The sequence below is a fragment of the Tenrec ecaudatus genome, chromosome 10, assembly GCF_050624435.1.
Source record: "Tenrec ecaudatus isolate mTenEca1 chromosome 10, mTenEca1.hap1, whole genome shotgun sequence".
Lineage (NCBI taxonomy): Eukaryota > Metazoa > Chordata > Mammalia > Afrosoricida > Tenrecidae > Tenrec > Tenrec ecaudatus.
Genome location: NC_134539.1, coordinates 79836625 through 79863128, shown reverse-complemented (window position 1 = coordinate 79863128; position 26504 = coordinate 79836625). Strand labels below are relative to the sequence as shown.

General features: G+C 47.7%; 1 protein-coding gene across 1 annotated transcript in view; it reads left to right on the top strand.

Moving 5' to 3' along the window:
* Positions 1-375: 375 nt before the first annotated feature.
* GARNL3 (GTPase activating Rap/RanGAP domain like 3) overlaps positions 376-26504 on the top strand; it is a 167321-nt gene continuing 141192 nt past the window's right edge. Inside the window, exon 1 of the mRNA XM_075559100.1 lies at positions 376-534. Coding sequence (XP_075415215.1) covers positions 392-534 — 143 coding nt within the window. The 5' untranslated portion in view covers positions 376-391. The remainder of the gene's footprint in view (positions 535-26504) is intronic.

Here is a 26504-nt window from a genome sequence, read left to right as displayed (position 1 = left end):
AATTCCTCTTGCCCCACATAACGTTGCCTTTTGCTAAAAGAGTTTGATTTGTTTAAATGCTCACTGGTCTACCTTTGACCTGAGACCCCCCCTCCGACTTGGCAGTGTGCAGGACCGGACGCATTGCTGCGGGGCAAGACAGGATTTAGCCGCGGGGCGAGGAGAGCGATGCCCTTCTCACACCTCGTGTGTCCGGCGCCCTTTTCTGCAGGGCGGTCATGATGCGGTGGTGGTTGGGCGCGGGGTCTTGGGAGTGCTTGGCTGCGTGTCCTCCTCCTGACTTGTGATGGTGGGGCCGGCCTCTGGGTAGGAGCACCAGAGGGGACCTTCTCTGTTCTCAGTCCCTCCCCCCCTCTGCTTCAGCACAGCACTGCAGCCTCCAGGCCCTCCGATGGATCCGCTGACGCAAGGGTCCTGTGGGAGTCAGATGGCACAGACCCTGCTCTGGAAAGCAAAGTCTTCTCTCTCCTTTGGCACCCAGCCCCCTCAGACATGGCCAACCAAAGATCCTGAACTAGAGTCCCAGGTCAACCTGTAAGTAAGTAAAAGAGGCATCGTCTCAATATAAATGAAAAATTATATAAATTAGCATTCCATAGTGCCCCAGGGGAAAACACGGTTTTACCTGCTTGGGGAGAGGGAGGAGGGAGGCGGGAGCAGGTGTTGGAGGGGAGAGTGTTCTCCGGGAAGTGGTCTGGACTTGCGGGCTTAGGTCCTTAGCAGTATTTGCTGAGCACCTACTCTGGCCAGCCATTATATCCGGGAGATTCCGTTCCTGTACTCAGGGGGCTTCTACTCTGGGGTATATGATCATTATGCAAGTAAGTGGTAACAGCATTGCAATGGGTGCTATGGAAGGTATTTACAGAGCACCTCTGATGTGCCAACAGCATAAGGGAGATCTGAGAACAAGGCATTTTCTGTGCGCTTGAGTATGAAATAATAGTTGGAAGGAAAATAGTGGATGCCACTGTACTGCAGAAGACATGCTGGTAACTAATACTGCAGTAGACGAAGACCCATAGGGCGTCGTCCTGCCTGCTCCTGGGTCCTCGGGCCTCGTGGTGGCGCACAGTGGTTGTTGGACGAATGAATAGTGAGGGGCTCGCTAGTTAGCACCCCGTGGAATTGGTTGCTGTGATACGCCGGACCTGAAAGTGCAGGAAGTGCTCCATGGGTGCAGCGTGATGAAGCCGGTAGGAGCTCAGTGTGTCTAAGGTGAGGCGTCCTGGTGGCATCGTGGTGACACGCTGGAAACCACCGAGTAGCTGCGAGGGGTGGGGCAGGGCGCGGGGTGGAGTCTTCCTCCTACTGTCAAGAGTTGCCATCTCGGAAACTCACAGCCCTATTCTGCCCCAGAGGGTCGCCAGGAATCAGCATGGACTCACTAGCAGTGTCTTCAGTTGCTTTCCTTTTGTTTTGTTTTGGAGGGTGGGTGGGGAATCTAGTGTTTTTCGGAGGCTAATTCTTATCTGGGGACATGGATCAGAACATGGAAGAGGAAATTGATCCCCTTGGGACCTAAAAGCCAAATTCATCCCTCAGGCTCACCACTAGAGATTCTGACTCAGTAGACCTTCAGGCACTTGTGCTCCAAGAATTCACAGCCAATCCAGGGAAACACACAGTAGCCGAATAAGCACGGTGCTTTCGAAAAGAAGCATGTATTTGTGTCACAGGCTCTCATGTAATTGCCCTAGAATGGACCCCAGCTCCTGGCAGCCCCTGCGTATCCGAGTGGGACTAATGCTCCTCGGGGTTTGCCGTGGCTTTGGGGAAGTTATTGCCAGGGAAGGAGCACAGGGTTTAATTGCTCTGTTGGTGACGGAAAGGTTTGTGGTTTGAATCCACCAGCTGCTCTGGGAGGGAGCTGTGTCAGTCCGCTGCAGTCAAGATGACACCCTTGGGAACCCGACAGGCCAGTTCTCTGTCCTCCAGGGTGGCTGTCAGTTGGAAAGGACTTGATGGCAGTGGGGTTCTGTGGTGTTGTGAGATTCCTAAGTTTTTCTTCTGAAGCAGGTTGGGGTAGACTTGGACCTCCCACCATCCGGTTAGCAGTCAAATTCATGTACCATTTACCATTTATCCCACTCAGGAACACTGAACCCAGCCTTATGGGATGAATATAGATTGGGTAGATAAGGAAGAGCACCTATAGGACACAGTAGAACTGCTTCTGTGGGTTTTTGAGGCTGTAAATCTTTATGGGAGAAGGAAGCCTCATCTTTGTCCCTATAGAGCTGCTAGAGGCCTTGAACTGCTGACCTTGCAGTTAGCAGCCTGACACATAACCCACTATGGCACCAGTGTTCCCAAAGGGGCGGGTGGGCTACCCGTAACAGGGGAAATTGCAGAACAAAGGCTGGAACCCATGGAGACGTGCCATCAATGTCGGCAGCAAACTAGTGGCTCTCGACCTGGGTTGCAAATCCTCAGGGCAACTTTAAACATGGCCGGAAGGCTGCACCACCACCAGGGTGTTGAGGTCTAGGAAGGCACCACGCCCCAGTACTGCTCTTTTCTCCTCTGAGCAGTAGCTACACGTAGAACTCAATAGCACTGATTCCATCAGTCTCACTACCTTTTTAAAAATGATGCCACCACCTTTAACATGAAGTGTGCGCTCCCGACGCACTGGTATTTTCACAAAGCACCCCAGGTGGCTTCCAGATGCAGAACCCATAGAGAGACAGCACTTTAAAAATGGTACCAATACAGAATGAATAGAAGTGATAAGTAACCATGAAGGGTCTGGTAGGCCCCTGACGCTTCCTGGCATCGAAGACACAGCCTTGTTTCAGGGCTGTGACTGACCCTAGAGGAGGGACCAGCTCTTCCCTGAGGCATTTTAACCGAATACTCCAGGGAAGAGCTATTGGAAAGATGGTGACTTACGGCCTCTCTCCCTCAAAGAATGTCAGCCAGGAGGGGAGGGAGAAACATTTGCAGTTTTTCATTGCCTCCAAATTATCTGCTAATTCTTTTCCAACTTCATCCCTTCCTGCAATTAATTACTCCACACTGCAAGAAAGTTGGATTTCGTTCAAAGTCGGTAATTCAGACGCAGGGGCCCTGGGCTGTGAATGGTCAGGTCGGCATTTGAAGCCATCAGCCGCTCCTCAGAGGAAGCCAGGGCTTCCTGCCGCAGTCTAGAGTTACAGTCTCAGACGCTCACAGGGGCAGTGCCACCTGTGCGGTGGTTGTCACTGTGAGTCGATGGGTGTGGTCGCTTCCATGGTGAGGTGCTGGCCTGCTCACCAGTAGGCGGGCAGTGTGCCTACCCTGCAGGGCACAGCTGTGGCAGGCTGCTTGTGTCAAGATTACAGCCTAGGAAACCCTTGGGAGCAGTTCCACTCAGTCCTAACACACCAGGCGGAATTGGCCTTTGCTTCTTGGCTCCTTGGAGGAGAGTTGTCTTGCGGAACGCTCTCCAAAGACTGTGTCGTCAAGGCGGCTCACGAATCCTAGGCGATTTATTTATTTCGTTAAACGTTCCTTTTCCTCCTAATAGCTTCCAAAAGTCATGAAAGACCTCGTTGGCTGCTGAGTGAGATGGCTTTACTTTAACAGTGCTAAAGAATAAGCATTTGGGCTTTCTGTTAGGAAAAACTCTCTCCCTGTTCCCGTGTTTCCACGGAGGGACTTCGGCTCCAGTCCATGGAGGACAGAGATGGGATGGCATCGTTTCCATGTTCTCCTTCCCCCTCCTTTGGGAGCTGGCTGCTCGTGGTGCTGTTGACTTAAGTCATCTGCCATTTCCATCTGGGAAAACACACCTGTGTCTTCCAGAAGCAGGTGTGCAGGCCCATCTGTCGCTGGCCTTCTTGTTGGAGCTTGGTACTCAGGAGTCAGCTCTGCCCTTTGCAGACAGGAAAGTGTCTGCCTCTCTCCGGAGCAGGCGCTCCACAGGGAATCATTCCAACACGTAACCTTCGTAGTAGGATGACCCCTTCCCTCAGGTCGGGGTGCTAGTGAGGAAATTAGTATTGTGATGGCCATTTGTCTGGTGCAGCGGGTTCCAAGCACAGAGAAGAAAGGGGCATGATCTAGGTTACACGCTGAAACTCCACGGACGGTCAGGCAAGGGAGAATTGGGAGCTAGATCTGGGTTAGGAGGTTGCTTGCCGTTGTTTTTTTCAAATCACTTTGCTCTTTCCGATGAAGGGCCTGGCATATGAAAAGGGCTTACGACATGCTTGTTGGATGCAATTAGGTGGCTTGTCGGACACTGAAGGTGTGAGCAAAAGTAGGGAAAGAAGGAGCGGAAATCTAGAAGACAGGTGGGTTCCCTGGAAATAGTCTCAGATGCAAAATGACAGGGCCCAGGCTGCCGCAGCGTGGTTAGCAATGGCCACAGGTCAGAGGCAATTGACCTTGAGAGATTGTTCCATCAAATAAGGTATCTCTTCAATGTAATACTGTGCAGCCATGAAAAAGATGACGTGGGGAAAAAAGAAAGCGATGACATGGAAGCTCTTTTTGGTACTGATTTGAAAAGCTTTAACAATTGTATTATAATGTGCTATACTCGGTGTGAAATGTAGTGGCAGGTGGGGATGAGGAGAATGTGTCTTCCTGAGTGTTTGTGGACCGATGCAGTGTCTCTGGGAGATACGAGGACACGATGGTGTCCTTGTGGGGAAAGGAAGAAGTCCTGGTGGTGCTGTCGGTAAGCATTGGACGGCTAGTGTCCAGGTTAGTGGTTCAATCCCACCAGCTGCTCCAAAAGAACACAATGAGGCTATATGTTTCCATAAAGATTCACATCTTCAGATACCCTGTATAAGGTCTCTGTGAGTCAGAATTCACTTGATGGAGAGTAAGTTGGGTTTGGGTTTGGGTTTGGGTGGAGAAAGATTTGCAGTGAAAGGTTGGCAGTTCAAACGTACTCAGCGGCTCCGTGGCAGAAAGGTCTGGCAGTTTATTTCCATAAAGATTACAGCCACGAACCCCTTACAGAGCACAATTCCACTCCACCGTCTATGGAATCTCCATGAGTCACACTCAATACAACAAGAGCAGATTCCTCTTTCGTTTCTGTTTCATGTGTTGGAAGGAGCTGCTGATGGGGAGAGGAAGTATGAGGATGAATGAGCTCTGTGAGTGTAGTTTCTCATTAAATATGTATTTGTATAACTACATATAAACACAGAGCTTTGAAAAGCAACCTTGTAGAGGGAGCAGCAATGGGGCTTGGATATTCTAGAAGGCTACGGCCAATGGCTGTGAATTTTGTAACTTGAGTGACTGGGAAAAGGGTGGTCCTGCTAACTGAGATGGGAGTGCCGGCCTGGGAGTGAATCTGATCTGGGGCACGTTATGTTTTAGGAGCTGGTGGTGTAGTGGTCATGAGTTGGGCTGTTAACCTCAAGATCAGCAGTTCAAAACCACCAGCCACTCCTTGGGAGAAAGATGAGGTAAGAGTTACCATCCCAGAAATTCCACAGAGGCAGTTCTTTACTGTCCTGTAGGGTCACTATAAGTCAGAATCAAATCGACGGCAGTGAGACTTTTTGTGTGAGGGCATAAGGAGCTCTGGTGGTGTAGTGGGTTATGCATTAGATTACTAATCACGAGGTCAGCAGTTCAAACCCACCAATGTCTCCATGGGAGAAAGATGAGGCTCTCTACTCCAGTAAAGATGTGTAGCCTTCGAAATCCATGGGGGCAGTTCTACCCATTCCTATTGGGTCATTAGTCAACTCAATGGCAGTGCATTTGAGTGGTGGAGAGCATTTATGGAAGTCTGGTGTGCAGTTGGGAAGAATGGAGTGGGGGGTTTAGTTTGGGGCGTGTTTAGCAAGAGGCAGTATCGTAGACAGTTTGGATTGAATGGAGACAGTGGTGGATCTTTACCATTCAAGGATGAGATGCTGCTGAAACTCAGAGGCTCCTGAACAGGAATTGTTTGTGGGGCTGCACTGTTGGATTGAACAACAACAGGATGGATGCTGGTTTGCTCTCTGCCAGGATGCCCTGGCCCTTTTTCCAGGGAATAGACGCAGCGCAGGCCCTACTCAGGGTTGAGCTCCAACCAGAACAAAGGGCTGCCGCCACCAGAGACCGGTGCAGCCCTGGAATTTGTGCTGAATATCCCCTGGAGGAAGAGTCGCTAGAAGCAATCATCTTTCCTCTCAGAGGATAGGCCGTCCCAGAGAATGGTATTCCTTGGACTATTCAAGTCTTCCAGCATTTCACATTTCTTATTTCTCAAGGGCCAGCAACCCATTTCTGGTGCTCACTGCATCTCAAAGTACAGAACAGAACACCGTAAGGACACACTATAAATAGTGATGGGTAGTGTCGCTCTTTCTAATTAGTGCTTTTAAGAGGCAACATGAAATCGTTTGGGCAGCCCTGCCTTAAATTTAACTGTAGCTAGCTCTCATTTTGTTTTGTTTTATTTCATTATTTTTAAATCATTTTATTGGGGGCTCATACAACTGTTATCATAATTTATACATATATCAATTGTATGAAGCACATTTGTACACTCATTACCCTCATCATTCTCAAAACATTTGCTCTTCATGTAGGCCCCTGGCATCAGCTCCTCATTTACCCCCCTCCTTCCCTGTTCCCCCATCCCTCATGAACCCTTGATAATTTATAAATTATTATTTTAATCATATCTTACACTGTCTGACGTCTCCCTTCACCCACTTTTCTGTTGTCCGTTCCCCAGGGAGGAGGTTATATGTAGATCCTTGTAATCCGTTCCCCCTTTCTACCCCACCTTCCCTCCACCCTCCCACTATCGCCACTCTCAGCACTGGTCCTGAAGGGATCTTCTGTCCTGGATTCCCTCTGTTTTCAGTTTCTATCTGTACCAGTGTACATCCTCTAGTCTAGCCAGATTTGTAAGATAGAATTGGGATCATGATAGTGGTGGGGGGGAGGGGAGGAAGTATTTAGGAACTAGAGGAAAGTTGTATGTTTCATTGTTGCTACATCGCACTCTGACTGGCTCCTCTCCCCCCTGAGACCTTCTGTAAGGGGATGTCCAGTTGCCTACAGATGGGCTTTGGGTCCCCACCCCATATTCCCCCTCATTGGCAATGATATGATTTTTTGTTATTTGATGCCTGATACCTCATCCTGTCAGTTACATATTGTACTGCTAGCCTCAAGGTCGGTGGTTCAAACCCACCAGCGGCTTTGCAAGAGAAAGACAGAGGCAGTTGCTCCAGTAAATATTTAGAGTCTCAGAAACCTGCGCTGTAAAGTAACGCTGAGTCAGCGTCCGCTAGATGGCAACAGGTTTGGTTTGGGGTTCTTTTTTATTTCCATAAGTTAATTATTTTGCTTTCTTTATGACATACCCCCCCCTTCACCCTCCTTCGCCCTCGGTTTCTCAGTCCCCTTTTCTTCGTAGGAGCCTGTCTCAAAATCTGAGCAGCTTAGTGAAGTAGGCATTTGAGAAAAGCTTTCAAATATATAGCTTTTGACCCTCACAACACAGAGCAAGCTGCTTTCTCAGAGGAAACGTGAACACAGGTTAGAATGGAGGCGCTGGGGCGGGAGAATCACCTCAAAGTATGGGCTTCCCCCTCCTGGGTTAGCTCAAGGCAAAATTCACTTCTGTTCAACAAGTCTTTTGCTATTTGAGATGAAGACATATTGATTTGGGCCATATATGAATGTATATATATGTGTGTGTGTGTTATATGTATATATATATAATATATATATCTGGGATCTCTGGGTAGGGCCAACAGCACTCTTGCCTAAAGCTAAAAGGTGAGAAGTTCAAAACAATTATGAAAAAAACCACAAACCCAAATATGAAATGCCAACTAAGTCCACATGGAAGAAGCACACCAGCCTGTGTGACCCAAGGATTGTAAATAATAAAATCCAAATCAGAAGGAGGGAATGGTATCAGAGCTTGTGAACGCCAGGTTTGCAGAAGGCTGTGTGTGGTTGGCAGAGGGAGAAAGGTGGGGCTTTCTCTTCCCATAAAGAGTTAGTTTCAAAAACTGACAAGGGCCGTTCTACCCTGTCCTATAGGGTTGCTATGAGTCAGAATCAACTCAATGGCAGTGAATGAATGAATGAATGAATGAATGAATGAATGAATGAATGAATGAATGTGGATGGCAGTGTAAGCCCCAAATCCATTTCCAGGGTCCTCACATGAATGCAGCCTCTGGTGAATGCCCTCCACCACAGTGCAGGGGTGTGAACAGCTGTGCTGGCAGACAGAGAGCCCTGTAAAGTCGGTCATGGCAGCTGCTGTCAGGTGAAAATGTAATAACCTTATCATTTGATCTCCCTTTTGATGCATTTTAAAGTTGTTTCTGTTTTTAATATTTTCTTTCTTTTTGATTGAGGTTTCTCTATGTATTGTCTAGTCATAGTTGTTGCTTCGCTGTCTGCTTCATGTTTGTATTTTGTGTGATTTTCTGTATGTGAAACTCAGGATAGGTAGATCTATAGAGCCAGTAGCTGGATTGATAATCTCCTAGGGTCGTGGCAGGAGAGCATTGTGGGAAATGGAGAGCTAGCAATGAGGACGAGGAGAAAATGTTCTGAAATTGATTGTGGTGATGATTGCACCAATTTTCATGTCATTGAATGATTAAATTATGTCAACAAAACCTTTTTTTGGTCAGCCATTGAAACTCCGTGGAGCATAGCCCTGATACACACATGCTCACCATGAGGCAGAATCAACTCTTTAACACCTGCTGATATTTGGTTTGTGTTCCTAAAATGAGACTGCATCAAACTCTAACTTCCTTTCTACAACAGAACTTTTTCCTGTGTGCGATCGATGCTCGGCGCTCGTCTTCCCATTGGTTCAAATGCTGACTGTGCTCGTCTGCATTTTTACCCTCGAGTCCTCCAGCCCTCTGAGGCAACACCATGCTTGCCGAGACTTACTGTAACCATTCGTTCCTCAGCTCCATTAGCAGTGGTAGGAACTGAGCCCCAGGCAGCAAGGACTGTGCTTGTCCAAGGTTGGGCACTGAGTTAGTGACGGGCTGTTGCTGGGCGCCATCAACTCGCAGCGCCTGCCCCGCACGATTGTCCTGGTTCTGTCATTGTGGCAGCCCCTGGATCCGCCCGCCCTTATCCTTGAGCGCCTCTTCCCTTACGCTCCCCAAGGATGACTCCTTTTCCATCCTCACCTGTAAGGAGCTTTCTGACTGCACTTCTTCAGCCGACACTGCCTTCAGCGTTCTTCAAAGCTGTGCTTCAAGCGCATTAGGTCGCTTTTGGTCTTCCTTGTTCCTGTGGCCCCCGTCCTCGGCTTCACTTCGAGTGCATCAGGTCCGCCTAAGGCAGGCGTCCATAAGTTCTTGGCTGCTGCTCTCAGCCGCGTTGGTTGTGGGTAGAAGCAAGATGAACTCCGTGCAGTGTCCATATTTGCTCCACTTCTCGTGAAATTGTCGGCGGTGAGCATCTTGGTTTTCTTAGGTTGTCACCCTTCCTGAAGGCTGCAGTCCCTGGTCTTCATCAGCAAGTGCTCCAAGCCTTCCTCACTTTCTTTCTTTGTTTAACTCTTATACAATTTCCATCTTTATTTCTAGGATTGACTTTTTAAAAATCATTTTATTAGGGGCTCATACAACTCCCATAAAAATCCATACATACGTCAATTGTGTAAAGCACATTTGTACATTCGTTGCCTTCATGATTCTCAAAACTTTTGCTCTCCACCCAAGCCCCTGGCATCAGGTCTTCATTTTTTTCCCTCCCTCCCTCATGAACCCTTGATAATTTATAAATTATTATTTTGTCATATCTTACTCTGTCCCACATATCCCTTCACCCACTTTTCTGTTGTATGTCCCCCAAGGAGGAGGTCACACGTAGATCCTTGAAATAGGTTCCCCCTTTCCAACCCACCCTCCCTATGCCCTCCCAGTATCGCCACTCACACCACTGGTCCCGAGGAGATCATCCGCCCTGGCTTCCCTGTGTTTCCAGTTCCCATCTGTACCAGTGTACCTCCTCTGGCCTGGTCAGACTTGCAAGGTAGGATTCGGATCATGACAGTGGGGTGCGCTGGGGTGGGCTGGGGAGGGATTAAGGAACTAGAGGAAAGTTGTGTTTTTCATCGTGCTACATCGCACCCTGACTGTCTCGTCTCCTCCCCAAGACCCTTCTGTAAGGGAATTTCCAGTGGCCTACAAATGAGCTTTTGGTCTCCACTCCACACTCCCCCGCTCATTCACTATGGTAAGATATTTTGTTCTTTGATGCCTGATACCTGATCCCTTCGACACCTTGTGATCACACAGGCTGGTGTGCTTCTTCCATGTGGGCTTTGTTGCTTTTCAGCTAGACGGCCACTTGTTTATCTTCAAGACTTCAAGACCCCAGAGGCTATATCTTTTGATAGCCGGGCACCATCAGCTTTCTTCACCACATTTGCTTATGCACACATTTGTCTCCAGCGGTCATATCAGCGAGGTGAGCACAAAATGATATGTTTTTGTTGTTGTTGTTGTTCTTTGGTGCCTAATAACGGATCCCTTCAGCAAGAAAGGCAGACTCACCTGCAGGGTCACAGGTTGCTAATAACTCTCCAAGCCTGAGGCCGTGTTCTTCATGGAGTCCGGCTTCTCGGATTATTGCTCAGCGTGCAGATTGACCAACGATGGTGACAGGATACAAGCCTGACACGCACCTTTCCCAGTTCTAAACCATGCCGTAGTCCCTTGTTCTGTTTGTACAGCTGCCTCTTGATCCATGCGCAGGCTTCCCAGGAACACATGGAGTGTTCTGGAATTCTCATTCTTCGCAATGTTATCCTTCGTTTGTTATGACCCACAGAGTCAAATACCTTTGCATACTCCATAAAACACCAGTGAATATCCGTCGGGTATTCTTTGCTTTCAGCTAAGATCCATCTGTCCTTGAAAATCACACCCCTCGTGCCATGTCTTCTTCTGAATCAGCTTGAGTTTCTGGAAGCTTCCTGTCTAAGTACTGTTGTAACCACTGTGAGATTAGCTTCATAAAAATTTTACTTGCTTGATTTTAGAGACATTGTTCAATAATTTCCACCTTTTGTTGGGTTTCCTTTCTTTGGGATGGGCACACAGATGGCTCTTTTCCTGTCATTTGGCCTGATAGTTGTCCTCCAAGCTTCCTGACGTGGACCAGTGAATGTTTCCAGGGTTTCATCAGCTTATTGAAACAGTTCAATTGGCATTCCATCAATTCCTGGAGCCGTGCTTTTGGCTAATGTCTTCAGTGCAGCTTGCACTTCTTTCAGCATAATTAGTTCTTTTTTGCGTCAGTTTTAGAACATTTTCTTTTTCTTTTAATTAATATGCCTATCAGATCATTCCATCATTTAATCACATGAAGCAGAATTACACAATTGCTACCATGATCAGTTTTCAAACATTCTTTTTCTACATGGACTCCGTGACATCATCTACCCTTCACTTTCCCCTCCACCATTGAACTCCCCAGCCCCCAAAAGCCTTATTCTACTTGCCGTCTTTATAGGTTCATCGATCCTGGGTTTCATATATCGAAAAACGGAAAGACATATAACACAGCTTCAAGAGGGGAACCCCCGAAGACATGACACCTCTGAGATACATCGTAATATGGACAAGCAAAAACCAAACAGAACAAATCAAGCCAAAGATACAGACAACCTAGGAAACCAGATCAGGTCCAGCATGCACTGTAGGGAGATCTACCAAGAAAGTTGTTGGTTCTTGATCATATGCTGCCTCTAGAAATTGAATGTTGAGCAGTTCTTTTTGGTACAGTGACTCTGTGTAGTCCTTCCTTCTTTTATCCCCTGAATCATTTTATTAGGAGCTAATTTAGACATCATACCACTCCATAGTTAAATCACATCAAGCTGTATTGTACAATTGCTACCAAAATCCGTTTCAGAACATTTTCTTTCTTCTCGACCTCTTTGATATCAAAACCTGCCCCCTTTACCTTCACACCCCCTTACCTTTCACACATACCCCGTGCCCCCTAGGAACCTTTATTCTACTTGTTACCTCTATAAGTTCATCTAACCTGGGTTTCATGTTCCAAAAAAAACCCCACAAAAAACACATAACAAAGAATCAAAAAAGCTACACACAATGACAAAATACAAGAGATAATCCCCAATATGAAAAAAGCACAGAAAATATTAAAAACCAGATCAAGTCCAAAGTGTACTTCTTCCAAGGCAGCCCTTTATCATTGAGCAACTAAGGCAAATGAAAGAAATGATGGAGTCAAAAAGCCACAGAAAACTTCAAAGGGCACCTGGAGAAGGTAAAGTAAAATATTGTAATGAAATGTGCAAAGACCTGAGTTAGAGAACAAAAAAAGGACGAACATACTGAGGATACCTTAAACTAAATAGCTCCAGAAAAAATTCACGCCTCGCGTTGCAATAGTGAAGACTTCTATGAATGATGCAGGAAGCACTAAAAGATGATGGAAGAATGCAGTCGTTGTACCAAAAAGAACCCATTGCTACCCCACATTCTAGGAGCAAGAACCAATGTTACTGAAGGAAGAAGTTCAAGCGGCACTGGAAACATTAGCCAAAAGCAAGGCTCTAGGAAGTGAGAGAAAATCAACTGAAATGTTTCCACAAGCTGGTGAAGCACTGGAAGCACTCACTCATCCGTGCCAGGAAATGTCGAAGACGGCTCCTTGGCCAACTGACTGGAAGAGCTCCATCTTTGTACCCATTCGATGAAAGGTGGCCCAACAGAATTCTCAAATTATAGAGCAGTGTCACATGCAAAGAGCATTGTCCTGAAGATCATTGGACAATGGTTGTGGCAGCACATTGCCAGAGAGCTGCCATCCATGTTTGGGCTGGATGCAGAGGATGTGGTACCAGGGATGTCATTACGGATGTCAGGTGGTGGTGTGGGGGAAGGGCCAGCCTCCCACCATTAATCACAGGTTCGATAGGCACAATTGCACGGTTAATATATATAAAGATTACAGTAAAGTCCTAGAGAGCATGAGAGATAAAAGAGATTGAAATAATGGAGTCAGACACATTTCATGGTAGCATGCTCACCTCAGTCCCACTTGGTCGTCCATGTGGAGAGAGAGAGGGGAAGGAGGACAAGGGCAAAGGGAACAGGGGAGCGAGGACGGGAGAAGAGTGGGGGAACCAACAATAGGCCAAGAGGGGAGCTGGAGAGAGCTCTTTATTGCTGACTCAGGCTTTTATACCTTTGGGGTGACACGCAAGCCCCCTAATCACACCTAATGACATACGTCACAGGAAGGGGCTGCACTATAGGTTATGCAGCAATGAGAGGGGACAATCTAGGGAGAGACACGCAATAGGAAGGGGAGGGATTGGGGTATACATGTGACAAGAAGGGCAGATCCTACATTCAGGATGGCAGCCTAACTTTGGCTGTCACTGAGCAGGTTTGACCTGTTCTCTGGATCTCCATAGAAACCATTATCAGTAGGGTGTAAACCCCACCTACGGGGACCAGGCTAATGGTCTCAAGCCTTTAGGGAGAAGTAGTCCATTGTCCTTAGCAGCAGGGAGCAGGCCCTCCGTGGTGGGACCAGACCTGTAGTCTGGCAGCTGACTGCCTTCAGGGAGGTAACTTGACAATCATTTACCATTAGCTGCAAGCAGTGTCCTAAGTCTAACATATATTTGGGGGAGACTATTTGGGAGAAATCTTTCTGTTCTCCCCAGGTGGTTCTTGGCTAAAAGCAGAGAATTCAAGAGCGATGTTTACTTGTGTTTCATTGACTGTGCCAAGGCCTTCCACTGCGTGCGTGCTAGCTAAGTGTGGGTAGCCTTGAGCAGAATGGGAATCCCAGAAGCACGTCACTGTGCGCCTGCAGAACATGGACTTGATAGTTGTCAGCCGAACTTGCAGCTTCTCTTGAAGCTTCCTGGGTCATTCAATATTTTGCCCATAGAATCCTTCAATATTACCACTCAAGGTTTGAATTTTTCTTGATTTCTTTTAGCTTGAGGTATGTTGGGACTGTCTTCCTTTTGGGCTTTCTGAGGTCTTTGAGCATTTCATTATAAACTTTACTTTTCCTCTCAAATTTCCTTTTTAAATGTTCTTTTCAGCTCGTTTACATCGTCATGTCTTCCATTGCTTATCTGCTCTACATTCAAGAGCAAATTACAGAGTCTCTTCTGACATCCACTTTAATCATTTCTTTCTTTCCTGTCTTTTAAATGAATATTTGCGTTCTCCACCTATGACCTCATTCAGGTCTTCCTGTCATTCATGTTCAGTGTGTCAGATCTGTTCTGGAGATGTTCTTGAGATTCAGGTGGGACAACCCCACAGAACCTGCCTATAGAATCAAAGCTTCTTTCCAAATGTACAATATGTGGTAGCAACAGAGGGCCTCGTTAGTAAGGTAAACACAGTCTGACCTGTGCCTATTTATTAATCTTTAGTGAACAATTTCACATGATTTCACCACATCTAGGCAATCAGTTTCTTTCCTAGACAGATTAAACAGGTGAATGGGAATGTGTGAGTGATGTAAGGAAGTGAATAAAAATATGAGAGGGCCTTAGATGGAGGACCAGCTGGTGGCAATTAGGGTGTGAACATTTTCAAAATTTCACCGCAGTAGATAGAAACCTAGGTCTGGGGGACACAGTGAGTGTTTTCATCACTAGTAGGAAGAGCTTCAGTAGCTATTTTTCAAGTATCTGGGAAGGGATATACAATTGCAGACAGTGGGTTGGACACCAGGTACTCTGTAAGGTCTCCTTCAACTCTAAGATCCCGTGATAAGGAGACAAGAACGCCAACTGCGCTATTGTGGAGATCTGGGTGTCAGACCGTGAGGGCTGGTGAGACCGAGGACAATCTGAGGCATGGTCCCTGGTGCCATTGGGGATTGATTATAGAGATTGAAAGAGAAGGAGATGTCAAAGGTAATTACCTATCTTTGAGAGTGTGAAAATAATCATGTACTGATAGCAATGAGAAAGGGAACCAGATGTTGGATGCATTTTGGGAAAACCATACTGAACTGCTAGTGCCTCTGGAAGAATTAGGAAAAGCAAGGAAGAGCGGAGCATAATGAATTAAGCCTGGAGGTGTAAAAGGTGGAGGTGTAAAAGGTGGAGGTGTAAAAGGTGGAGGTGTAAAAGGTGGAGGTGTAAAAGGTGGAGGTGTAAAAGGAGCCGAGGGCTCTGAAGGGGAAAGGCTTGTTGGGAAGCCCTGAGGGTTCTGCTCCTTCCCATGAGGTCGTTATGAGTCAGGGTTCACTTGATGACACCAGCGACCACAGGTGTAAATTTGGAATTTGTCAGTATCAAATAAGAAAAAAAACCAAATCCAGACTTAGATAAGGAGACATTTGACTTAGGGAAAAGGGAGAAAGGACCCTTGGAAACATGATAGGGGTGGGAGGTAAGGAGACTGCCCTGTTTCCCTGAAAATAAGACAGTATCTTATATTAATTTTTGCTTCCAAAGATGTGCTAGGTCTTATTTTCAGGGGATGTCTTTTTTCTATGAAGAAGAATACAGTACACATTTATTGTTTTATTAAAAGAGACCTCACACTTCCTGTCTGCTCTGGCTGCCCTGTGGCCAACAGTGAGCTGTGCAGCGGCACCCTCCACTACGGTTCAGAGCTACAGTAGCTTCGGGGGGCCTTATTTTCAGGGAGGTCTTATTTTGGGGGATGCCTTATAGTTCAGTGAGAGGCAAAACTATAAGTAGGTCTTATTTTTGGGGGATGTCTTACTTTCGGGGAAGCAGGGTATTAGCAAAGAGAGAGTGCCCCAAATGTAAGCGCTACCAGCGTCTCATGATTGAGGTGGGGTGGGGGGGAGATGTTTATTTGCTAGAGACAGAGAGTAATCAAGGCTGAGAGCACCCAGGGGTGAGGAAGTACGGTGAGTAGGCAATGTCAAGTCGGGCTGTTTTGCATCGTGGTCAGCCATTTCTCTGAAGGAACCCTGAGGAGGGACAGTATGTTGGCTCAGGCAGAGGGGGGCCACAGTCCAGGGACTTGGAGGACAGAGAGAACCTTCACCACAGCTTGGTTCCCGAGCATGTTGTTTCTGACTGATCAGTGGGGGAAGCAAATCAATTACTCGAGGGCAGGGGAGGAACAGGAATTTGCAGGATCTGTGTCCCGCTTACAGAGCTCTGGTGGCAGAGTGGACTGCAAAGCACAGGGTCTGTGATTCAAACTCACCCTCTGCTCTGCCGGGGAAGCATGAGACTGTGTCTGTTCTCATAAAAACCTACAGTCTCAGTGATGTTTGTACGACTCTTCTTAATATGACCGAACTCGTGAATTGCATGATATGTGAACTGTATGGCAGTCAAACTGCGTAAAGAGTTTGCAGTCTCGGAAAGCCCGAGGAGCAGCTCTACTCTGTCCTTTAAGGTCCCAGTGGGTTTGGTGTCTGGCATTGGTCTTGTCAGTCTTTATCTAACTTTATTACCAGGATAACTAAAAAAAAGTTTCGCTACAAAATCAAAGAGATACTTTTTAAACAAAGATAAAAATGTGCAGCTATTGTTTCTCGACCTGCCCTCCAGCTCAAACAAGCCCATTCATGACTGGAAGCTGCGCGCGCGCGTTTCCGTCTGTAACTCTCCCCCACAGACGGCAGCCCTTCAATGGCTACCATGTCAAATGAGACCTTGGGCGTCTTCACGGCTTTCAGATAATGTTCCTTTCGGCGTTCCTGAGTTTTGGTGTGCAAGACGCCTAACGGGGCGAGATCAGGGCTGAAGGGGGAATAGGGTAAGGTTCTCTAACAAAGTTCTCATAGGTCAGTATTTGGAAACCCTTGAAAAACGAGAGAGGGGTTGTCCTGATGGGAAGGGAAAAAAAAGCTTTCCATGAAACTTTGCTGGGCTTTTTCTAACCAATGCAGTTTTCAATGTTGGACAGCTTCTTCATAATAAACCCTGTGATCATCCTGTGTTCTTCAAAGAAACTTACCAAGATTACCATTTGGGGATCTCTCCCACATAGTGGCCAGAATCTGCTGAGCTGACCTCTTTGCCTTGCATTTCACTGGGCCAGTAGCCCCCCTTGGAAATCACTGTTTTGGCTGCACCTTTTTTTGAAGGTGCCTGAACAAGATGGAGACACGTGTCTGGGAGAGCTTGTCTGCACCGACAGAAGCCTTTTGTCTGGAAAACCCCATGTACGTAGGAATGGGATGCTGGCAGCAATACTTTTTGACTTACGTTAGTGTTATAAAATGTGTTATCGAAAACAAATGGACTCTGCCGTAATCCCTTTTCCTAAACACAGTAAGTGGGATTTTCTTTCATTGTCCTTGTTTTCTAGTATTCACTGAGTTCAGGTAGTAATGCTCCTATGAATGGACTTCAAAACATTTGTGGAAAAATTCCATTCTCTTTTAATTCCGTTTTCTGCACACTTTTTGAAGCCCCTCTACTGTTGCTGTTTCTTTTGGTTGCCATCACTTGGCTTCAACCCAGAGCGACCCCACGTGCGAAACCTGCCGGGTCCTGGGCCCTCCTCGCAGCCACAGCCTGCTCGAACCCACTGTGGCAACCTCGCAACCACCGTGTCCGATCAGCTCATTGAGGGGCTTCTGCTTTTCCAAGCATGGTGTCCTTTTCCAGGGACTGGTGCCTCTGAAAGTAGGGTCCAGCACACTGGAAACGAGGTCTAGCCGCCCTTGCTTCCACAGACAATTCTGGCTGTACTACCAGAGTGCCCAAGTCCTTCAAACAGTAGAGCCTCGGGTTGCACTTAAAGCTGGGCGACAAGAGGAGAAAGAAGAATCCAAGCGAAAGAGAAAGAGAGAAGTGATGTCTGGGGATTTTGCAGAGGAAATGCCTTCCTTCTGTGGGATGTCAGTAGCAGAATCACCTAGAGCAGTGGTTCTCCACCTTCCTTTGCCGTGACCCTTTAATACAGTTCATGGGGTGGTGACCCCCCCAAACCATAAATTTATTTTCATTGCTACTTCATCACTGTAATTTTGCTACTGTTATGAATCAGGCGACCCCTGTGAAAGGGTCGTTTGACACCCCCCCCAATGGGGCCGCGACCCACAGGTTGAGAACACTAGGTCCTAGTTTATTTTGGTAATATCTACCGGTCCATGCTTGAGGCTTCTGATGAGAAGAGTTGGGTGGTCGTTTAGAAAAGGTGTATAAAGCAAACTTTAAGGCTTTTGGAGAGAACTATGATAGACTGTCTTCAGGGTCCCAGCATAGTGGACGATTCGGTCAGACAAAGGTCATAATGGAAAAATAACATGAAAAAATTTTTTTATTTTAATGTGTGCCTTACTAAAGACATCAGAAACAAAATTAAAAGAACAACCACCACTTGAAAGAAGGCACCTATAGTTTGTTAACAACAACAAAATTAACGCCCAGAATAAATAAATGGCTCCTCTACGTTCATTAGGAAAAGGCCAACGATCTACAGCAAGGGGGTAGACAAAGGATTTGGAATCGACAAATTCTAGAGAAAGCTTTCCCAAATGGCCAATCAACATATGGAAAGGGCCCGAGCTCTCATGGTATCAGAGGGATGAGCATTAAAAGCAGACCTCAGTGAGATGCCATCTCCTAGTCTCGGGCCGCCTAAAGCGTATCTGACAATGCCCCGTGATGGCTAGCCTGTGGAGCATCGAGAACCCATACCACTGCTGATGAGGAGAGTAAACTGCTAAGCTTTTTGAAAAGCACATTTGAGTCGCTGTAGAAAGATGCCCATCTAATGGCCCAATAATACAAATGTACAAAAAAATTAGAAACTACCGAAATGTCCAACAGTAGGAGAACGAAGGACTGAGGGGAAATTGACACCAATGGAAGAGAATGCATTAAAACTGCAGACAGACACTCTCGCGTAGTACAAGTTGGTCAACCAAAGAAGCTAGTTGCAGGCTGAAGTGCATAGTATGGTACCCAGTGTGTCTGCTTTGGAAACATGCTAAACAAGACTGCACAGGGTTCATGGGTAAATTTTCCACAGCACAAATATCAATACGGGCCGGAAGGGTTTGATTGCTGGGGAGGGAGAGGTTGAGCTACACAGACATGTCAAAGTCTGTCTGTAATGCGTTCTCTCCTGTTTTCTGGAGCACTTGATGTGGTTTGGGGAAAGTTTACAGAGCAAGTGAGTTCCCCATCAACAATTTATGTCACCCCCATCGTGGAACAGAACTGTTCCCACAGGCCTCCTCCTCTGCCCGCCCTGCCTTCTGACCTTGGTTTGTGAGCCTTTTGTTCATGGGCACTTGGCCTAGGTGGCTGATAGGTGACCCCCTGGTTGGGTTCAGCCCCAGGCTTGAAAGATGTCTAAGAGCCATGCTTCATTTCTTAGAAGAGAAAAATGAGAAATCTGAAGCAAATAAAACCAAGAGTTAAGGTTGGTTGTTGAAACACCAGTGTTCTTTATCTTAAAAACTTTCTAGTAACACAAATGACTATAAAATCCAGGTGCGAATCCTGGTTTAGAATCAGCGCTTCTCAAATTTCCGTGTGCGTAGGAATCCCCAGGGCGCTCTGGTTAAAATGCTCTCTGTGTCGGGGAGTCTGAGGGGCAACCTGAGGTTCTGCATGGCAGCCCCAAGGACCACGCTGAGTAACACAAGCCAGGCTGGCCTGGGTCTTCACTAGGATCCTTGCCCCTAAGGGACTGTACCAGGAGTCCTGGTGGTGTAGTGGTTACGAATTTGGGCTGCTAACCACAAGGTCAGCAGTTTGAAACCACCAACCACCTGCAGGAGAAAGATGGGGCTCTCTACTCCTGCAAAGAGTTACAGTCCCAACGACCGAATTATATGACCTGTAGATTATGTGCCAATACTGTAAACAAACAAACAAAAGAGTTACCTTCTCAGAAACTCACAAGGGCATTTCTACCTTGACCTCCAGGGTGGCTGTGAGTCGGCATCGACTCGATGGCGGTGAGCGAGTGGAGGGCTGTACAGACGTGCCCTTCGGGTGCATGCCTCGGTGCAGTGGGAACAGACCTTGTGAACCCCAGTGGAGAACTATCTGGGGGGAAGAACTTGGGGGGCAGTAAAATCTGCAGGTGGTCAGAGGAGGTATGTGGCAGCAGATGTTATCTGCTGATGGTTTATTCTGTGTGGGATTTTTTTCCCCTTTCCATAAATAAGTTTCTGTTTAATGCTCTGTGGTCATGTGTGGTTAGGTCTGCTGTGGAACAATGTTTCCCAGACAGAATGATCCACTGAGCAGAAAACCCTCAGTCTTGACCTTGCCGGGAAGGAGGAGCCACAGTCGCTGAGATGCTGGTGAGGCGGAGGAGTAAGCCAGGGAGCAGATGCGCAGACATCACACTCAGCAGAAATCATGTCTGCAGGCAGTGTCCCCCGATTTCTAGGTGGTGAGGCTTGCGCTGAGAATAGCCTGGCATATCTCCTAGGCTTCTGCTGTGGGCACCCACGGCCGCAGTCACATATGCTGCGGATGAAGGCAGTGGAGAGAGGTGGTTTCCCAACTTGCCACATGGCTGCGTACAGGTGTGCTCTGCTTGCACAATGTTTGTGTTCCCGGGAAGCCCCATTTCTCGATCTTCTCTTCCCACTGCCTTATAAACTCCCAGAGTAGAGACCACCCATCCCCATCTCGGGGTGAGCTCCCACCTCAGTATGGGCACCTCACAAGTGCTCAACAACTTTACTGAATAGGTGGGGGAAAATCTGGACTCAGAGATAATTGTTCAATTAACCTTTTTAGCGTGAAGTAATCATAGACTTATATGAAGTTGTAAGAAAATCTGTGAGCTCTGTACTCAGCTTTCCCATCATTAACACCCGGCTCCATGATAGTGGTCTATCACAGGACTTCACGATGGTGGTCTATCCCCAGGGGGACCCTATCTGGTGCAGGCCTGCCGTCTTACAGAGACTTGCCTGGTTTTGCATGTTTCCCAGGTACCCAGCTGTCTGTGACTTTTGGTCTTGGCGGTCTCATCACCTCTGTGGGTATATTTTATACTCTGCAATCCTGTGGCAACTGTAGGTTCATTTCAAGGAGCCCCGGTGGCACTGTCAGGTAAGCATTGGACTGTTCACACAAGATTGGCGGTTCAAACCAACCAGCTGCTCCACAGGAGAAAGATGAAGCTGTATGCTCCCAGAAGGATTTTTTTAACCCCATGACTATGTTCTAAAACTTCATTGAGAGACACTGAAATCTGAATTTCCTGTGATTTTTATTACTGATTTTTGCTTTCCCCTCCCTTAAGACATTAAAATGCAGAAACCATTCCTAACGTGGGAGTTGTACCGATCAGACTTGGCCTCCAGGCGTTGTCTGCCAACCTCTAGCAGCCCCTAATGCAGAACCACAGATGAAACCAGACCTAAATTATTACTAAGAAATCGCCAAGAATTCCAAGGCAGGTTCCTCACTTTTGCCCTTGGCTAGGGCGCCCTCCCGCCCCCCCCACCCCCCTCACCCCTCAACTAACACTGCTGGACCTCTCTTGTGGGAGTGGGCTAAAGCATTTTACAAATAGCATTGTGTTCAGTTACATTCAAAACAAACAAAAAGACATTTATGAAAAAAAATGTGAAGCTCCCTAGCTTTAATATGCAAAGTGATTTTGTTTTTATGCACCCGTGAAATCTGCCCCGAGATCTCCGGTCCCTGGAAGATACCCTGGGGTCATGAGAAGTGGGTCAAAGCTCAACTGAGCACGTCAGCTGACATGTCTACACGCCAAATCATTGGGAGAAAAAAAAAACATCCTCACCAAGTGAACAAACGGCTCACTCATCAAAATGGTTCTGCTCGCTCCATTTCACAACCAGATCTGCCTATCGGTGCTAAATGATGCCAGAGTGCTGCCCAAAGCTCATCTTTATTGATCAGTAATTAGCGATCAGCTGACAGTCCCTGTTGCTATGCAGAGTGCACAAAATGCAAACCAACACACGGCGTTTCCGGGAGGGCTCTCGCCCCGCTGTGCAGTCTGGAGGCTCCGGGAGGCTGGAAGCAGCCATCCAAACGCTCACCCTCAACAGCGGCCACAGCGTGCCGACCGCCAGCGAGCACCTGAGCCCAGCCGGTGCAGCCAAGAGCTAGACTTCTCATCGTTCTTCAATACTGCCTGCCACACGTGGCTAGTGAGCCAGTCCCATGGAGGTGAGAGACAGTGACGCTCTTAAAGTAGGAGTCAGGCCGCCATGGACATTTCCTTCAGGATACAGTGTGAATGAACTCCCTCCAGGGAGGCCGAACATTGGGCAGTTTCCTCCAATATGAAGGACCAGGTGAAAGGCTAAATCCCACTCCCCACCTCGCCTGCCGCTGCTCTGGCCGGGCCTGGCCTCCCCTCCACCAGACTGGACATCCCAGCTCAGTGAAGGCCTTCAGAGCTGAGGGCCGGTCCAGCTGTCCCAGGCAGCCAGCTGTCCCAGGCAGCCAGGTAGCAGACCCTGCCACCGAGCAAGCTCCCCTAAGATTTCCCACCTGGAGGGTCACGACAGACTGGACTAGACTAAGCTGGCAGTGGGTGTGGGTGGGCAGGTGAGGTTCATTTCAGGGTCCCTGGTGGCACCGTAGTTCAGCAACTCCACTGCTGGCTGGAAGGTTGGTGGCTCATCACCCACCAGCTGCTTCAGGACAGAGAGAAGGCCTTAGCACTCCTCTGGGATGGTTCTTCTCTGCCCTGCCGCTAAGTCCGCGCCGGCTCAGGGGTTTGGGTGGATTGGGCACACACAACAGGTCCTTCAGCCCGAGGCTCTGGGTGCTGCCCTTCCATCGCCACACTCACCCCCTTCCTACCGCTGTCATTGGGTCCTCTGAGGAAGGTCGTATAAATGAAATGATCCAGGATTAGCCTGTGGGGACTGACTTCTTCACAGCACAGTTCTCTTGAGACATATCCATGTTATTCCACAAATCAGTACTCTTTTCCTCTTAACCGATGGTAACACTGTGTGTGGATGGGGCCCAGTTTGCTTATCCGTTCACCTTCATTTATTGACTTATTATGAAAGGATTTTATTGGGACCTCTTACAACTCCTATTACAAGCCATGCATCATTTGTGCCAGGCATATTTGTACAATGGTTGCCGTCATTCTTTTTTAAACATTGACTTTCTATTGAGTCTTTGGTATCAGCTCCTCGTTTTTTCCCTCCCCCTCCCCACTCATGACCCCTTGATAGATTATAAATCATTATTATTTTCATGTCTCATACTGACCGCTGTCTACCTTCCCCATTGTTTTCTGTTGTTCTTGCCCCTGGAGGCGGGGATGGGCTATGTGTCGGCATTGCAATCAGCTCCCCCTTCCTCTCCTCCTCTCCCCCTCCCGCTTGCCCTTCTGGTGTTCTTCTCATTCCTGGATGCCGTGTGTTGTGAGCGTTTATGTCTTATCTGTACCTGTGTACATGCTCCGGTCGAGTCCTGAGCCATTCCCCGTGGGAAGACTATCCAGGCTGTTCCCAGTTTGGGGCTCTCACAGAGAGAGGCGCTGCAGTCATTTGTTAGAGGGTCGGGTGTGAACATGCATTTCAACTCTTCAAGAGTGCAATTGCCTGGTCCTACGGTAGTGACGTGTCTAGTTTTATAAGAAACCAAACCAAAAAAAAAAAAAGAAACCAAACCATTTCCCACAGAGGTTGAACTGTTGTGCGTTCACACCTGCAGTGTGTGAGGGCTCTAGTTTCCCCACAGCCTCATCAGCACTGGTGGTCATCGGTAGTTTCTGGTAGTTGAGAAGAGCCCATTGTTTAAAACGCTGCCAGAGGCCATTGGAAGGACCTTGCAGTGCATTGCTGGAAGGTGTCATCAGTGGTGGTGGACTGGACACGCTCTGAGGCCACAAGTCTGTCGGAAAAGCACTAACTGAGTAGTGGTGAAAATTAACACTCAGTGTAGTTGAAGGTGTATCTGAAAATATATAGTGGAGTGGGAAAGAGGGCCGGAACTGAGCTGTGTTCAAGAAATGCAGAGGAGAGCATAGTAAACTCATTGTTTACCTGATTAACCAATTTTATTGATTAGCCTACCATAAGCCAGGCACTGTGTAAGACTCATTGGGGCATGGTGGTGGGCATAATAGACAAGGCCCCTGCCAGAATTACTAGCAGGTCTTCAGAGGGCACTGTACAGTACTGCTTACCCTCGTTGCCCAGTCGTGACATGTTGGGTTGTGATCCACGAGGTCAGCAGTTTGAAACCACCAGCCACTCTGTGGAAGAAAGATGGGGCTTTCTACTCCTGTCAAGAGTTACAGTCTCAGAAACCCAGAGACAGTTCTACCTTGTCCTATAGTGCCACTGTGAGTTGTCATTGACTAGACCGTGAATTTTGTTTTGTTTGCGGGTACAGGGTCGCTATGAGTCGGAATTGAGTGCTAAACACGTTATGATCTTTTGTAATCTTAGTGATCTTTAGAGACAGATGTTGTAATCTTACTTCACAAATGAGGAACACAGGCTCAGAGTAACTTGTCTGAGATCAAGGGCTAGCATGTGACAGGGCACATAGCCCAATCTAGGTCTTTCTGATCCCTTTGTGGTTGGTGGATCTTGCTGAACAATGATAACGGAGCACATCAGCCTCTCTCTCCGGGCATACAAGCGAGGATTAGGGGGCTGATTGGAAAGGTCTGAGAGTCAGGGGGCTCAGCTTTTGCTGATGTCACCCCAGAAATCTTAGTGCCCCACTTCCTAGTGCCTGAAATGCCTTCCAAAGAGGACAAAGTCTTCTGTTTCGTCATCAGAGATAAAGAGCTGAAGTATGACTGCGTCTCTGCTGTCCTCTAGCTCTCGACTCATTTTCAGAAGGAGGGACACCTGGTCCCTTATGGATAACAAGCTGTTCTGGTGCTTGCTAGGCGTCCCTGGGCTCCCAGTTTGACACACATTTCAGCTCCTCTGCCCTCAGTGAGGGAGCCCTGGGGCACAGTGGTTAGAGTCCTTGGCTGCTAGCCCAAAGCTCTCCAGTTTGAGCCCTGCCACCGCTCCAAGGGAGAGAGATGGGGCAGGCTGCGTCTGTAAGACAACAGTCTGGGAGCCACCCTAGGGCAATTCCACTCGGCCTGCAAAGTGACTGTGAGTCGGAACTCACTCCCTGGGTCTGGCTCAGGTCCCTCGCTCGCTAGGAGGATCCCTCCATCTGTTCCTCTCTGCTTCTCGGGCATGCTCAGGCCTTATCCGGCAGCTCTTACCACAGTCCTCTCGCATTGGTAGACTAGCCCCTGGCTCTGGTGACATGCACCCCTCAGCCACAGCTCGGGAGGTGTGGGGTGCTAGAGGGAAGGCCAGAACTGAAGCCTGGATTACTGATGTCTGACCAGTAGGGCAGGCGTCATAGTGGTTGTGTTAGGGCGGGTTGACTAGAGAAGCAAATCCAGGGACACTCACATGTATGAGAGCGCTTCATGTCAAAGAGTAATTGTACTCGAATAGAAAGGAAATGCTTCCCCCACCCCTGGCCCACTATCATGATCCCAATTCTACGTTACAAATCTGGCCAGACCAGAGGATGTACACTGCTACAGATAGGAACTGGAAACACAGGGAATCCAGAACAGATGATCCCTTCAGGACCAGTGCTGAGAGTGGCGATACCGGGAGGGTGGGGTGGAAAGGGGGAACCGATTACAAGGATCTACAGATAACCTCCTCCCTGGGGACTGACAGCAGAGAAGTAGGTGAAGGGAGACATGGGACAGTATAAGATATGACAAAATATTCATTTATAAATTATCAAGGGTTCGTGAGGGAGGGGGGAGCAGGGTGGGGGGAAATGAGCTGATAGCAAGGGCTCAAGTAGAAAGCAAATGTTTTGAGAATGATGATGGCAACAAATGTACAAATGTGCTGGACACAATGGATAGATGTATGGATTGTGATAAGAATTTTATGAGCCCCCAATAAAATTATTTTTTTAATTACTCATTTTGATAACTCTTGACTCTTTGGAGGGTATGGTCCTGCCTTCAGGGAACCTTCTAGAGTAGAAATGTGTCTAGGCTCTGTGTGGAGCCGAACATCTCTGCTCTTCTCCCAGGCCATAGTTAGAGTTTTCACACGGACGGAGGATCTCGGCACCGTTCATACTTGCAAAGCATGATCCCGCATGTCCGTGCATTCAGCCCCCGAAGCAGAAGGGTTTATACATAGAGCCTGGATCATGCCCTGCATGTAGGCAGGCTCTCGGGTTCTTTCTTGGCACTTGCCACTTGTACTAATGGAATACTAGAGGCAGCTTCCAAATGCCTCTTCGCAAGTCGTGGAAACAGTGGGTCCCAAGGATTTTCTAGGCTGTACTTCTGGCCAGCACTTTTAGGGAGGAGACCCAGTGCTGAGCCCATCACCCCACCCCGGGACACCTGCTGCTTGCCTTCTGCTTCTGGAACCAAAAGACCTTTGACTTAAGATTCAATTAAAACCTAGTAATTTGCACAGAGTTCCCCTTCTCGGTTCCCTAACAACCAGAGAAGCACTAATATTAATAATAAAAATAGCATGATACAGAAAATAATAAAATAGAAATAATAATAAAAATAACCCACTGCTACGAAGTTGATTGTAACAGCGATTCT